An 11,868-nucleotide genomic window follows, 5' to 3' on the forward strand; every position below is an offset into this window, starting at 1 on the left:
AAAGCCACACTGTTGTTTATTGCTGTTAAATAGTCAAAGATAGTACAGTCTATGCTGTTTAAAGGCATTGTTTTGATATAAAATGTGTGGCACTTTTTGTGGAATCTTGTGCCAACAACATAATGTACATTAACTTAAAAAATCAAAATACCATGAAAAATGCAAGTTGGTTTATCTGCAGGGGGTGCATTTTTCATAGTACATTGCTTAAAATTTTGAGCATTGATTTATTCATGGATGGGCTTATAGGTGAGTAAATATGGTACATTAATGTGTGGCTTAGTGTGAGTGGGAACACAATTGTGAATAAACCATAGTTGGTATAACTGAAACCAGAGTTGGTATGTATTGCAAACCATGGTTTGTGAATACACATGTTTTGAAGTGGTTTTCTTGCTTAATCCTGGTTAGATTTGTGTCTCTAAACACATATCTGCAAAGCAAGTGTAGGGTGTTTTTTTTAAAAAAAAATTGATAAGCAAACTGCCTGTTTTCCTTATATATTGGACTGATTCTGGCTAATTTGACAAATCATGGTAAAACTTGGGATTTATATGTATCCCAAAGCTTTTTGGAAGCTCTCACCAGTGGTTCAGTACTAAATGTGCCCATGGAGATTCTCAGTCATCCAGGTCATGGTTGTCCCAAAAGTGCTTTTTCAAAAGGCAACTGGACTTTGTTTTTCCCTGAAGACATTTTGCTTCTCATCCAAGAAATTGCTTCAGTTCAGTTCAGTTCTGAACTGAAGAAGCTTCATGGATGAGAAGCAAAATGTCTTCAAGGAAAAACAAAGTCCAGTTGCCTTTTGAAAAAGCATCTTTGAAACAGTATTCCAGTATTTTGGTGGCGCATTGCGGTACTGCAGGCTAAACTCACCGTTCACTCCAGGAGTTTGATTCTGAGCGGCTCAAGGTTGACTCAGCCTTCCAGCCTTCCGAGGTCAGTAAAATGAGGACCCAGATGGTTGGGGGCAACATGCTGACTCTGTAAACGGCTTAGAAAGGGCTGTAAAGCACTATGTAGTGGCATATAAGTCTGTGTGTTGTTGCTATTTTTATTTAGGATAATGATTAGATTTTTAAAGGTGTGTTATTTTCACATCAGGGTAGTTTGATGAAAATTTGGCAAATATAGGTCCAAATGTCATTTTTCTATTCTTCTTCTAGAAAAATTATGCTGAAACTAGAGTGAAATTACTGTATCGTATATAACTTGTAAGAACATGGAATAAACACTTTTTAAAGTCTGAAAATGTGTAGCAAGCAAGTTTATTACAGGAATGCATAGCCAGCTGAAGAAAAAACAGAATTTCCCTTAAAAGAGCATACTTTAGGCATTCTTCATGTAATTTCTTAAAAGATCTAAAACTTTTCCTCCAGGCAAAAATAGTCTTTGTAAAGCCCACACCCTGGACTTTAACGATCTGTTTCCCTTTATCTCCTTGAACCATGTGGAACCAAATTAGAAGTGTGTGCAAAACCAATGTTGTGCTAAGCTATCCACAGAATGTTAAGGTGGAGGCAGACTTGTTTACATGCCAGTTTTTATATAGAAGTCTGTAATCTAATGTTTTTACAAAGAAGCCTATAATCTAATCTAATGTTCCATGTGGCAGACTTTGAAATCTATAGGTAGCCATTAGTATTGCAATGTTTTCCAATTGTGGTAACCTTTTGAAGAGCAAGTCTATTTTTGTTTCCTTGATTTTCAGAACTCCTTGTGGAATGGGATACTGAAAGCTAGCTATCTAGCATGTAACCCAGCCTTTTTTCTTCTTTTTTTGGGTGTGTGTGTGTCATGGCTTGGGTTGAATACTGTCGGAAGCAGATGAAGCCATTACTAAAAACCGAAGTTGCTTCAGTTTAACTTATTAATCTCTCAATTCATATGGTCAATCCTTATTAATTGATTTTGTCATGTTAAAAATATGATTTCTGGCAACTCTTGAAAGGGCTTGGGGGCAAAACCTAAGACTTGAGGTTGGGTACATATTGTACATTTTTGTAAGCTGCTTAATTTGAAATTTATCATTTTAATAATGAACCTATACTACGAAACATAGTAATTTTCACTCTTGATGTACTGATATTTTATATCTCTTGAGAGGGAAAACATGAAAATATTATTAGATAGATAGACAGACAGATCTTCTGTAAGCTACTTTTCCATTGCTTTTGAAATGGGAGGTGGAGTTGGCAGAACTAGACTTGTTAAAGCTGTTCAAAGCACCTGAGGTCTTACTGAATTTTGTAATCTGTAAAATCAGGGCCTCGTGTGGTCTGATGAGCTAGCATATTTCATTGACTTATTTATATTGACTTGGAATTCTATAAATCAATTTGTTTGCCTACAACCAATCCTCAGGCGACGTGTTCATATTCATAATTTCCTTCTGGGAGGTTTGGAGTTGGATGGATTTGAAGGATAAGATAGTAAAAGAAAATGGAAAACTAAGAGGGGGAAGTTAATCTTTAGATCTTTAATGTCAACTCAGATCTTTAAAATGACAATGCTCACTCAGATTAATTTTTTTTTTTTATTTAATTGACAAATTTGTATGCCACTCAATTCCCAACAACTTTTAGGAATTGGATATTGTGTTAACTTAAACAGGTTTCATCTCTGAGGTATTTCTAAATCATGTCTCCCAAATCATGAAATCAGCACAAATGTGGGAGAAGGATTGGCCATTCTAGAGGGAGCAGTTAAAAGAGGCATTCATTTAAGATTGTTACATAGTCACAAGCAAACTAAGTTCAATTCGCTTGAATGTGGTTGACCCTTATCTAGTTTTAACTACGTATGTACTAACTGTTAGTCTACTCTAATATTTCTATGCATAGATTTTAACAATAAGTCAGTAAACTGGAACTTATGTGTGTGGATCTGTTTTTTTGCTCACCTGTCAACACATGGCATTCAGATTACTGGGTTGATCAGTAGCATTTATGAGTTGATCCATATTGAGTGAATTTTCCTGCCTTGTATCATGTTTCATAGATTTGTTTTTCCAGCAAAATGTGCACATAGTTGAACACTTGCACAGCGAAGAAAAGGTATCACAATATTATATTGTTGTTTACTTTGATAGTCCTAAACATTCCGTTGTTTAGGACACTGAGACTGACCATTCATACAATTTTGGGGGGGGGAGGTAGATCTTTTTCAGCTTCACTTTCTTTTATTCAGAACTGAAAGTGCTGATAATTGAACCCCGGCCTTCCATATGCCTTCATCTGTGATCTAACATGACTATTCCCACATCTTGTTCAGAAACTGGAAAGTTCTGACACTTTCCAAAAATGTCTTGGTTTCTGTTATTTCTGTCAAAAGTTGGGCTCCAGTTTCTGGGTATAATTCTGCTTCCCGTAGTCTGGGTGAGATTTGCAAAATATTGGAACTTTTTCTGAACCAATGTGTTTTGTAGCATCTCTTTGGGGTCTTAAGACTCAGCCTCTTTATGTAATTCCAAATATAACACTGAAGAACAAGGATTAAAATTTTTAGAACTTTGACCCGTTCCTGCATTCTGGGCTTTTTCTTTACTTCATCTGATTTTCTGTATTTTACTACCTCCGCTGCTTGGCGAAGGCCATTTAAATAGTTTAGAGTGTAGAAGAAATATAAAAGTATAAGGGGAAGGGATTGTTTTACGGCATTGAATAAGGCGATGCACGAGGACTGGAAGTTTTATCAGAAGAATCTACTTTGCTTGAGATTGCAAATAGCGGAGGTGGCTCAAGAAGTTCTTGCTTGTCCGGGTTGCTCCAGAGAGAAAAGGATGGATCTGGGCGGACAGGCGACCTAGTTAGAACTTATTTGGAGCCTGGCAGTGCGTGGCTTTATCGTCAGAATGGCGCAAGCACAGGTTGGTTTTTGTTCTTTCTCCTTCACACGTTCCCCTTCTCTTTTTCTGCAGACGTTCCAGGCGTGCGTTGCAATCAATTTAGCTTTTTAATCTTTCGCATGCATAAAAGGTCTGAGGAAGAGTTCATCGTATTAGGGTCAAACTTCGGGACAATTTCTGTTTCCGCGGTGGTCTCTAGATGCGCAGAGGCAGGGAAGGAGGGCAGCGCTAATGGATGCTCTTTCTCCGTAGCGATCTCCTCTTTTGATCTGTGACCACGAGCCGTTCCTATTGGCCGTTTCCCTTGTGACGTCTGGGGACTGCGGTTGTCCTATGTATCAAGCGCCGGGCTTAGTTTCCGTATCTTAAAGAGAGACCGGAGACCGCGGGGTTTCTTGTATGCTGCAAGGAGAAGCAGAAGCCAAGAAGAGCCGGGCCTGCCTTCTCGCCACCCCCGCTCCGCCCCGATCACTGGGGATGGGGACAGCTTTCCGCTAGATTCGCTGTCAGACTGGAGGGGAAAGGGGAAAACTGTTCCCACCAGCCGAAGTCAGAACCATGCTGTGACCAAAGTTGAAGTCTGAAGCGAAATTAGACACCCCCCCTCATTCCCTTTTACAAGCGGGATCCGATCCAAAAGAACACGTGAGTCTGCCGCACATTGGAGGAGGAGGGGGAGACTTCAGACTTGCCCAAGGGCAACGGGGACACCGTTGTCTGGATGATCCCCAGTGCAAGCGGCTGCTGGAAAGGTGGCACTGAGTGGCAAGAGAAGATTGCTAGCAGTTGACAGAAGCGGAAGGGGAGAGCAAGCTTTCCTAGAAGTTTTTTTGACTACTGGGGGTTATGGTGGTCTAATCAGTAACTTAGTTCGTGGAGTAGGTATAAGGTTTTTCCATCTCTATTTTTTTATTGTATTTGGGGAAGGGGTAAAGAATTGGCAACAATTAGGGGAATCAGAAGTGCAGAATTTAGTATTGACTTTAGGTGTCATAATTGTTTAGCCTAAATTGGTCCAGTCATGTGTTGCAACTTCATCTTCAAATCAGGAAGGAGTTTCCCTCTTACAGGGATTTAAAGCAACAGTGGCAAGACTCCAAAAGGTTGTCTCTGGTCAATAGAAGATGCAGATATGTATATTTGGCACCAGTTTTGTAATAAAATTAATGAAGAAATGTTTGTATGCCTAGAAGACCAGCCCAGAGGGGTTTTTTCCTTCCCTTATCCATTCCCAGAGACTATTAGTCAGCCTCCAATCATAATGCCCTCTCTTCAATTTTTTCTCTCTCTCTCTCTCTGATTCATTCATTCACTCACTCACTCACCCACTCACTCTCTTTCTTTCCCCTTCCTTCCTTCCTTCCTTCCTTCCTTCCTTCCTTCCTTCCTTCCTTCCTTCCTTCCTTCCTTCCTTCCTTCCTTCCTTCCTTCTTTCTTTCTTTCTTTCTTTCAACAGTGTTTGTTTAGATACTCATTTTGTTTTTTTTATAGGCAGCTACACGCAGGTCAGTTGTTTATATGTAGCCTCCATTTCTGCCCAGTTCTTTTTTTTCCTGTCCCCTTTTCAATTTCTTTGATCCATGTTGGAAATGTAACCTGGACTGGCTGTAGAGTGGGGAAATTGGCTAGGAGATTTCTTGCCTTTGACAATCCTGAAATTAGGGAGGGCAGAGCATGGTAGAAACATTGCAGTAATTCTGTCCCACAACTAGGCAGAAATGGATTTCTCAGTGCCTGGATGGATTGCTCCATCCTCCATATATTTTTCTCAGCTGCATGGAAAAAGATGCAAATGAAACTAATACATAAAATAATGGCCACTGGAGATGGGCCAAGTACTAGCATCTGATCCACTCTAGGAAAAAAAGCAAAAAAATCTTGAAAGTAGTATTTGGGACTATTTACTCTGAGAGAGGAGTATTAGCACATTAAGGACCAATTGCTGATAATGGCAGAAACTCAGGGTTTCAGGAGGCAGGCTCCAAGGAAACCAGCTTAGCAGGCTGACTGGACTAGGCAATTTCCTAGTCAATTCAGGCTGGAAGAAAGTGTTGTATGAATTTTGGGATTTGGTAGGTGCACTAAAGTGCTGAGCTGCAGATAAGGGTACTCAAACTAAGAAAGCCTGGGTCTCCTGTGTGGAAAGGGAAGAGGCAGGTGGCCAGGATTAACAAGTACATATCATAGATTTGCTGCCATTCAGCAGCACCAAGTTTGCATTAAGCTGCTAGAGGTTATCTTGCAGGATCCAACTTGAATTGGTCAATGGGACCAAAGATTTATTCTTCCAAGCTTTTGGGCTCATGCTGAATCTCATCCTCTGGGAGCTCCTTTCCCTCCAGAATATGTGTAACATGTGAGCAACTCAGACTGGATCCTGCAACATTATCTTGTGTCTTTTTTAGTTTACTTTAATCCCTGCTGTTTTAAAGTATGACATGCAGTGTTTTTAATTCCATGTTGTGGAATACAAAGAAGGGTTTCTTCAAGGCCACTAGCTGTACAAAGCTTTGAAGCAAAGTTTATCTTGTAAAATCCTATGAATTTCATTTACCAATATGCTCAGGAAAAACATGGCATTAATATCCCCAGAATTTATGATTAGAGACCCTGATGTCACCCATAAGAATTCTAGAGGAAGATGAAAATTTTCAAAAGTGCATTGGAAAAGCAGATTATTCTAGCCAAGTTTTGTTTTGTCTCTGTTAATATTTTTTTCTTTTAGATTTTAATTTCCTGAATAAAATACAAAATAGAAATTTTAAAAAGGAAAATTTGGTTATTTTAGAAACAGTATTGTATATACACTATGGTCATTTTTTACAAATCAAAATGTTGTGCCCTAGTGCAGGAATCGTATCATGCAAGTTAAGCCAATATGCATTTTGTACAGTATATTCCATTCCAGGTCTTTTCCATGGACAGAGAATAGAACTGTTTTTCTGAACAGATAGTTTAAACAGATAGTTTATTGGATTAGTACCAAGTACACATGATGCAATTTGTTTAATACTTACTGTACCGTATAGATGGGTACTGTTGACAAAGTCCATGTACTACAACAGTCATCTACTCCCAATGTTCAGGATGGCAGCTTCATTACCCCCAGTCTGTAAGTAAAGTAGCATAGTATACAATAGTGGCTTGTAGTTTCAGTATATCCAGATGGCACCAAATTGGAGAAGATTACCCTAGATTAGTGTTTCTCAGCCTTGGCAATTTCAACTCCCAGAATTCTCCCAGTCATTCTAGAGATGAAGTCAACACATCTTGAAATTGCCAAGATTGAGAAAGAGTGTCCTAGAGCAAGAGTTCAATCTGCTGCCAGTATTGGTTAAAATGTTAATGAATAAGTGATACTAGAGTAGGAAAGTACAATTATGGAATGCTATGTTGCTGCTATCTTATACATATATGTTCATCTACGGTAAGAGTATGTTTCTCTGACTCAGTAAAGTTGGGTAGGTTTTAAGATGACACGCACATTGCACTACAGAATTATACCTTTCACTAAGCCCTTGCTTTTTCTTTTTCTTCACACTCCTCACTGGGTTTCGTAATCATGAATGAACATAGACAAGAATTGTTTTCCTTACACCTCTGCCAAATACTCACCCACATACTCATACTCATACAACCTAACACTGTTTTTGCCCAATTCTTGCCACCCACATTTGCTTCTATTAATCTTTACAGTATTTCAGCTTCTTTATTGTAATGCTGCAAACATCAGCCCTATTTTGTCATAATCTTATGTGGCAGAAGAGAAAAGCAACAATGAATTTAAAGTTCTTTGGAAATAGTGATGTGTGTATCTTTATAATATGGAGTTTCATCTTAGACAAGCAAGCTGTTTTTCTAAATGAAAGAGCTGGCAATGTAAATTAAATTGCAAACAAATCTTTTCATTTTTTCCCTTTTGGATCTTCTGTAGATTTCTGTCTCCCCTTATTATTATTTTCCCTTTGGGTTAGACCTTTCTCCATCTCTCTCTCTCTCTTCTGAGAGGGACTTTCACAGACCAGTCACTAACAGGGAAGTCATATGTTTATTTATTAGCAGAGAAAGGGGTTTCAGAGTGCACAGTGAAAACTAAATTTAGAAACTACCAAAATACGTTCTACAAATCCTTCCTTAATAAACATCACTCCATTAAAAGGAATCAAAATCAGGCCTTGTACTATACTCCTTATTACTTACAGAAAGAGACCAACATCTGTTTCCATGTTAAAAATAGTCATTGAGGTGTTCAAACTTCATATTCTAATCTGTCACTTTGGTGGCACAAATTTGCCTTGAATTTGGCTCTTGTTTTCTCTCACAAGGTTTTCAGAAGGATTGTGAATGATTTGCCAGTCACTTAAATGCTGAGGAGTACTACAGTACAAATAATGTTAGGTGTTAAATATGTTTTCAGGTTTTTTCATTCTATAATGACCAAAGCCAGCTTTCCATGAAGATGGTAAAACAATGTTTGGGTCATATTTCTGACTGCATGAGAGAATCTTGCTTGCATGAGTGACATCCTGTTCCATGCAAATATACTGTGAGGAAAACTAATAGCTTTGGCTACGGTTAATCCTAGCCTACTTTCCTTGACTGCTCTCTTTCTCTGTGGAGCGGAAGTTTTGAACAGAGGGAAAATAATTCATGCAGACCTTCAGTGTGTGTGCAGCACACACATACACAGAGGGAAAGAAACTGAAACATTTCTAATAAAGGATGCTATTCCGAATAGTTTTCCAAAGTATTTGCTTTCATCAACATTTTTTTAAGATCTTTGTTGGAGAAATATTTTCTTCATGGCTATTGGTTTAAAATATAAGCAGTGGAGTGAAACACCTTTGGTGATTCTGGGACAAATGGCTAAATTCTAAGCAAGTATTTAAACCTGTAGGGACAGGGTTGCTTTTTCTTACTGAGTTTTGGCTGGAGAATAAGTCAGCTGATCCAACATCTCTTATTCATCTGTCTGGGGCAAAAGCTGTGTTGGTCGCACTCCTGGGACCACAGCTAGCTGGAGGGTTTGGAGCACTTGAGAGCGAGGGGATGGCGAATATGTTCTCCTTTTGTTCTGCTACTCAACTCCCCTCTAACAAGTATCTGATATCTTCTGAAAGACTTCCTTAAAGCATTAGGTTCTTCCCCTCCCTTCCTTTGCTTTCGGGATAAGCCCAAATATTGGCATGACTCAACAGAGCTATACAGAATAACTCTGATGACGTTTCCCTGTGTTTGGGCTGCAAGCTAAGAAGCTACTTGGGGAAGGTTAATCAGGGACAGAGATGGCATCCAGCCATTGTTTTTCTCCTCAACTCAATGTTGCCTCTCCACAATCTCGTGTTAGGGGAGGGGCTTTGGAAGTGCTTTGTGTGGCACTCCTCCCCCTTTCATGCTGGCGGTCAGTACACAGAACAGCATGTGTTCTTTTATTTTATTTTATTTTGCTTTTTTTCTTAAAATAGACAACAATGGTATATGTGTATAGGAATTCTGAAAGAGAATCTTTTGGGGCAAGGGGAAGTCCTGCTGCTTCTGAGTTGCTTTCACCCTGCCTAAAAATCAAGATTTCCTCCCTTCCCACTACTTAGAACAAGCACATGGGTGCCACTTTGTATTTCTGACAACGGTCAAGGTGGCATTTTTTAAATTTTCTTCTTTTTAAATTTTAATGTTCATCAGATCCATATGTCAAAATTTGATTGCTCTCCATCTCCTGCAAAAAGAATGTCTTCAGTGATTTTTCTCTCACAAGGGCTGCTAGCTTTGGCCATCATTGCCAGTTCTGTCATTTTTATTAACCCAGTCCTTTTTTGTGGGCATTGTAGAAGTCTTTCCAATGCTGAGCATATAGAAGTCTGTGCTGCTGCTATCATATATAACCATAAAACACCATGAGATTTTTTCACCGTTTTATTCAAAATCTCTAACAAAAAAGTTTCCAGTCTAAATTATACACTAATTTTCAAAATATTTTGAATTATATTACTAATTTTGATCTAATATTGTTTAACTCGTTTACAAGTCAACCAAAGATGATAAATGGTACCTATTTTAGACTTACATTTCCACAACCATTTGGGGATCTTTTATACCTTTAGCCAATTTATCTGGGGATAAATGCCATCTACACATCATTTTATAGAAATTTTCTTTAAGGCATAAGGTAAATTTCAGTCTCTTTAGCCACATATTTCTCATTGATCAATTAGTATGTTATATTGAAATTTTTAAAATTTTGCCCAGCTTATTATACAATTTTTAACTATTCCGTCTTCTGTTTCCAATTTTTAACAAACCTCTTCCCTTTACCCAGAAATTGAAGTTGGTGTTCTTTTCCCTGCCTTAGTAAATATGATTTAATCACTACCCTGTGTGATGGTAAAGAATATCAAATTATTCTACATCGATCCATCCCATATAAAAACAGAGTGCAATTTGCTGTCAAGATAGGTAGCCTTCATTCATGTAGTAGACCTACATCTCACTTTTCCTTGAGAACTCAGAATGGTACATTTAATACACTTTCCTTTAAATGCATCTTTATTAACAATAGCAACCTGTGAGATTTGGAATCAGTCACTGTCTTCATGCCAAAGGAATCTTGTCATCTCCCCTATGAATCTTCAAGATGGGTTTTCCTGTTCCTAAAACTACACAACACTTGTTTTCTTGGAAAATGTTACACAAGCAGTATCTGCTAAAGGGAGCCAGAACCTTAGAGAAGCTGTTGTACTGCAACTCCTGCAAGTTCCTCCTTACCTGGGAATTCATCAACTGGAGCGTCCTTGTTTCTTTTAGCATTTTTGGTGCTTTTGTTATCACCTGCTAATAAAGGCTAATCAAGAAAGCTACTACCGAAACGGTTAGGAATGGCTTGCTTCTTGTTCTTTCAGAATGCTCCCCTTGACATCTTGTGACTGGACATTAATTTTCTGTTCAAACCATTTTCTGGATTTGGGGTAGGATGACCATGGCATTGTGTGCCCCTGCGCTTGAGCAGCTAGGCAAGGCAGCAGGACCAACTCTATTCTACCAAAGGATTATGTGAAGGCCTCAATTGCCAAAGCCATGATGGGTAGCAAAGGTCAGTATTTCATAAGTTTGGCTGTTTTTTATATATTGAACTTACTCCTTAAATTTCTTTGGGCTACCTCTGACTCCCTTTCTGCAGTTTGCGTAATATTGCTTAATCAGAAAGGAAATCATGTAATAAATGTATATGAATGTATGTAGTAAACAATGTTTTTGCTCCCAAGACCTAGTTGGTGAATCAAGGATCATGTAAAACACCGTGAATTTGGCTCCAGTGGGACTGTTGTTGCCTTGTTGCTAGTGGCTTTTAGTTCTTCCTTGCTGGCAATTTAAGCCATAGTGTGAGAAACAGACTGTGTTTCCTCCTTCCCAGCAGTGCTGATGAGGATTTTCTCCAAAAGTTCAGCATTCATTTTCTTTGTGTTCCTGCACATTGAAATCCCCAGCCAGATGCTAGTCAGATGTTTGATGAGGTGGTGGAACCTTGCATACCCAGAGCCTGATTCTGCTGTGGCAGGGACATACGCACAACATTACATAGACCCTTATTCAGCACAGTTTGGGGGTTGGCAGAAGTGGTAGTGATGGATGTGCAGGGAGCAACCCATAACAAGCTACAGGAAGAAGCTTTTGAGGGATAGCTGCAATACGGTTTGCCATTTGCAGGAAATGCATTGCTGTCCACACCCAGGTACCATTTGTACCTTGACCACCAAGGGAAAGACTAAGAAGGAACTCCCTTATCTTATCAAGGCTGCTCTGCTTGTCTGCTGTTCCTAGATTGTGAAGAGTGGGTCTCCTCAGGGTGCCGTCGGCCAGACAGTGCCGGCTGGCGACCCCAAGGGGGAGGGCCTTCTCTGTGGGAGCTCCCACCCTCTGGAATGAACTGCCCCCAGAGATCAGGGTCATCCCTGATCTCCCTTCCTTCCGCCGCGCCCTTAAGACTTGGTTATTCCAGCTTGCAGGACTGGCCTAGGGTAATTTTT

At 39.3% G+C, this 11,868-nt stretch overlaps 1 protein-coding gene across 1 annotated transcript in view; it reads left to right on the forward strand.

The window, feature by feature from the left end:
- The first annotated feature begins 3,853 nt into the window (after positions 1-3,853).
- PHOSPHO1 (phosphoethanolamine/phosphocholine phosphatase) overlaps positions 3,854-11,868 on the forward strand; it is a 24,366-nt gene continuing 16,351 nt past the window's right edge. The window contains exons 1-2 of the mRNA XM_029283040.1: positions 3,854-3,868; positions 5,339-5,352. Coding sequence (XP_029138873.1) covers positions 3,854-3,868; positions 5,339-5,352 — 29 coding nt within the window. The remainder of the gene's footprint in view (positions 3,869-5,338; positions 5,353-11,868) is intronic.

Source organism: Protobothrops mucrosquamatus, unplaced genomic scaffold (genome assembly GCF_001527695.2).
Source record: "Protobothrops mucrosquamatus isolate PMUCROS unplaced genomic scaffold, P.Mucros_1.0 scaffold10, whole genome shotgun sequence".
In the NCBI taxonomy this organism is placed as follows: Eukaryota; Metazoa; Chordata; class Lepidosauria; order Squamata; family Viperidae; genus Protobothrops; species Protobothrops mucrosquamatus.